Raw genomic sequence first — 3,835 nt, forward strand, 5'->3', positions numbered from 1 at the left:
CTCGAATGGACAGTCACCGTCTTGTACATCAGCTGTCGATAAATATTTGCCTATATTCGTCACTTTCCCGTACGATAGTCGACAACTCCGGACAGCTTTACGATAGGCATTAATTAATTTGTGACTTTATCGATCTATTAGGATGAGATTTATCATGCATTTGCTGTTTCTTCGATGTTATCACGTTGTGTCGCAATTTCCCGACATAGTCAACTATTCCATCGGTAAAGTACTTGGCCCACTTAACGACGCGCGTTGTTAAGGGAGATTGCTAAACGCTTTCTCTAAACTATGCCAACCGATGACTTTGCTGGAAAATGCAACTGGGTCTCCAACTCGCGGCGACAGTCAGGAATTTGAATGATTGGTAACGCACGCTTGTCTGTTTTCGCCAAGTCTGTGTTCGCGCGTCTATTTTAAGTCTTTGTCTCTTGAGATTTTCTCATGAATTTTTTTGCTCACAAATAAAATTCTAAATAAATTTTTGCTGAAAAATTCATGTAGCTAAAAGGATATAAATATCTCGAGTAAAAATGTTTCATCAAATTGCAAAAAGCAAGTAATTAAAAAGTATATTAACTAAGAGAGCAATAAGAAAAATAAAATTTATCTCCTTTTAAGAACTGAGCTTGATACTCAAGCTCCTTTCTACATCTCTGATAGAATTAATTCATTTCCTATACTTCAACGACAGAGCAGGACGGAAGTCGCGAAAATTCATTTCCATGCCTTTTGTTCGTTACCCGATTTAAGTGACACTTGGTCGAATTGACGAGTTAGATTTCCGTTTCGTCTCACGTCTCAAAGGCCACGAGCAGACACACAAAACGGAACTTGACTCAAGACGAAAGGACATCCGCCCTTTAAAGTTCTATCTATAATTGCTCGTGCATCAGCAATAAAATACAATAGAACAGTACATCAGTGCTTAGAATTTAATTACAGAAATGATATAGATATTTTTAGCAATATTCTTATTAATTTACTTTATCATAATTTTCTACAGGTTTAATTTAATGTATTATGATATTTTATATAAATCGAACTTTTAATTTATATTTTTAGAACGGGTATCCAGCGCGACGACGTTCCCTCGTAGACGATGCCCGTTTTGAAACGCTCGTCGTCAAACAGACGAAGCAGAGTGTACTCGAGGAAGCTCGACAACGAGCGAATGGTAAGTCTTACGAATGTCTGGCATGATTAATTCTTTTTACTATCATATACGAGTATATAATCTCCATTACCGCATCAATGTTTGACGTATAGATATGTATAGATATGTATATTTTTCTATTTGCTATATATACGCATGATTTACTGTATAAAAGATTATGATCTTAAAAATGAAACATATCCCTTTGCTAACGCTGTACAAGCGCAGAGAGGAGTATGTAATATATGTATATGCATGCTCATGTTAATGCATGACGTGTTTCTTTGTTATCGAATAGATACGAACGCGGATCAGACAATTACTTGTACTAAGAAAAAAGGACAAGAAGATAATTACATCGACATTTCATCAAGTGATGATGAACAGGTGGAATCATTAGTTTGCGCAGTGCAGGAGGAAGGTTTGTATCTAGATGTTGTCAAATTTATAACGTTCTTTGAATATATAATTGGAGGCGTGATATGCATAGGACATAATTGCATTGAGTACCATCATTAATATAATTAAGATAACTTTATTTAACGTAGTAACAATCCTCGTGCATAATATTTATAATGTTTACTATATCCCCGTGCATAATATGTATAATGTGAAATTGATTGACGTCAAATGCATCTGCCACCAAGTATTCAAGAATGCATAAATGTTGCATATATATATATATATAGCATGAGCACGGAACTTGTAACTTTCAGAAGCGAAAGCGGAGGCTTCATCAGACAGTGATGGAAAACCGGATGATGATGACGATGATGGTACGTACATCTTCTGTTCCTTTGATCATAATTGCGTCCAGTTCTAGCAAAATGTCACATTGCGCAATAAAAGTAAGACAGGAAGTGGGTGATTGCGTGCAAAGAGGGTACGCACGTGACGTGGTATACGATGGAAAGATAGGAAGGTAACGATAAATGGAGGGTGAAACGATCGCCATTGTCGACAGTCGACTAGGGCGAGTGCTCGGCCGACACTTGGAGTGAATTACGTCTCCGAGCTATTTCCGTCTTTTTCCAACCCGTCTTCGCCCCCCGAAGCCGCTTTGTGCATTTAGAATCGTATTACCGGAGCAGAGCCTTTCTCGAGATTTCACAAGCGACCCTGCGTGGCCGCAGTAAATGTGTGTGTGTGTGTGTGTGTGTGTGTGTGTGTGTGTGTGTGTGTAACACGGTTATTCCTTTTCGCGTTGCCTTCCATCTCACCGGCACGTCCGCGTCCGCGACAATGACGGCTACTTTTACCACTTTTCCGCCGCCCCCGCGACCAAGTAGATGGTACCGTTTCCGACGTGACGGCAAAGCGCTATGCGAAAATGGACTTTGAATTGCCCGATTATTACCGCGGAAGTCACTTAGGGTACTTGCAAGAAATCATGCCTAAAAAGAATCGCTCCTGGGAAAGTTTTATAAGTCGAATTTGCGCTTTTCTTATTTTATCTATTATCAAAACGCTCGTGTACATATTTTCTCAAATGTCAAATCTACATAAAACTGTGAAATAAATGATGACGCGCATTTCCTGCGGATAATTCATTATTTCGATCACGCGACATATACCGAGAGTGTCTTTAATAATTGATCGAGAAGGCCGACATTGGTTTATGTTTCCGTCTAACCGTATTTGTATGAGTTTTCTTCGTCGTCTAACCAAACGAGTTGTATAACACGTATTGATTTCTCAATCGATAGATCAAGACAAATAGAAGAACAAAGAACTATTCGTCTTATTTAGTCGAAAAAATTCGCGAATCGTTGTTAATGTTGAGTTGTCAAATTAAGAGTGTGGCAACAAATAACGAATTGCAAATTATGATTTATAGCCGAGATGTAAAGACGAGTTGTGTGACGTAGATTAAAGTTATTTATTTTAATTTTTTTTTAATTATATTAATATTGTACACGAATAAGTTATTCTAGTGTCCCACAGAACAATGTTACTTTGCAAATGAAAATCTTTTTAAGAGATGTCTTTTTAAGAGAAATCTTAAGAAAAATTATTTGACGGATAATTCGAGTTCATTTAGAAAAATGTTTGATGTCATTATCAAGCAAAAGAGCTAGACGATGTTCGATTTTTCACAGATGCCGGATTAACCGAGGAGGAAGTAGTGCTCGCGAAAACTATAGCCGAATCTCCGGATAGCGAGCAGAACGTGCAGAAAGCGGCGCTGGTATTGAGATTGCGAGAGGGTATCGGCTCTCTAGGCAGGATCCTAAAGACAATCGAAAATTTCAAGGGCACGATCACTCATGTCGAGTCACGGCCCTCCAAGAAGGAGGGTCTGCAGTTCGAGGTCTTGGTCAAGATTGACATGAGCAGACAGAGTCTGTTGCAGTTGATTAGAAATCTACGACAAAGCTCGGCCTTGGACGGCGTAAACCTGCTCGCCGACAATTCCGTCAGCATCAAAGATCCCTGGTTTCCCCGTCACGCCTCCGATCTCGACAATTGCAACCACCTAATGACTAAGTACGAGCCGGATCTCGACATGAATCATCCAGGCTTCGCCGACAAAGAGTATCGCGCTCGTCGCAAGGTCATTGCCGAAATTGCTTTCGCTTACAAGTACGGCGACCCGATACCTTCTATTCCTTACACCGAGACAGAAAACGAAACTTGGTCGCGCGTCTTCAACACTGTGTTGGACCTGGTGCCGAAACA

The 3,835-nt window shown here is 39.7% G+C and overlaps 1 protein-coding gene across 1 annotated transcript in view; it reads left to right on the forward strand.

Moving 5' to 3' along the window:
- Window positions 1–3,835, forward strand: part of LOC108745814 (tyrosine 3-monooxygenase) — a 17,502-nt gene that overhangs the window by 6,250 nt on the left and 7,417 nt on the right. Inside the window, 4 exon segments of the mRNA XM_018482185.1 lie at window positions 1,066–1,177; window positions 1,455–1,577; window positions 1,873–1,932; window positions 3,256–3,833. Of these exon segments, the coding sequence (XP_018337687.1) occupies window positions 1,066–1,177; window positions 1,455–1,577; window positions 1,873–1,932; window positions 3,256–3,833 (873 nt within the window).

Source organism: Trachymyrmex septentrionalis, unplaced genomic scaffold, assembly GCF_001594115.1.
Source record: "Trachymyrmex septentrionalis isolate Tsep2-gDNA-1 unplaced genomic scaffold, Tsep1.0 scaffold15, whole genome shotgun sequence".
Classification (NCBI taxonomy): domain Eukaryota; kingdom Metazoa; phylum Arthropoda; class Insecta; order Hymenoptera; family Formicidae; genus Trachymyrmex; species Trachymyrmex septentrionalis.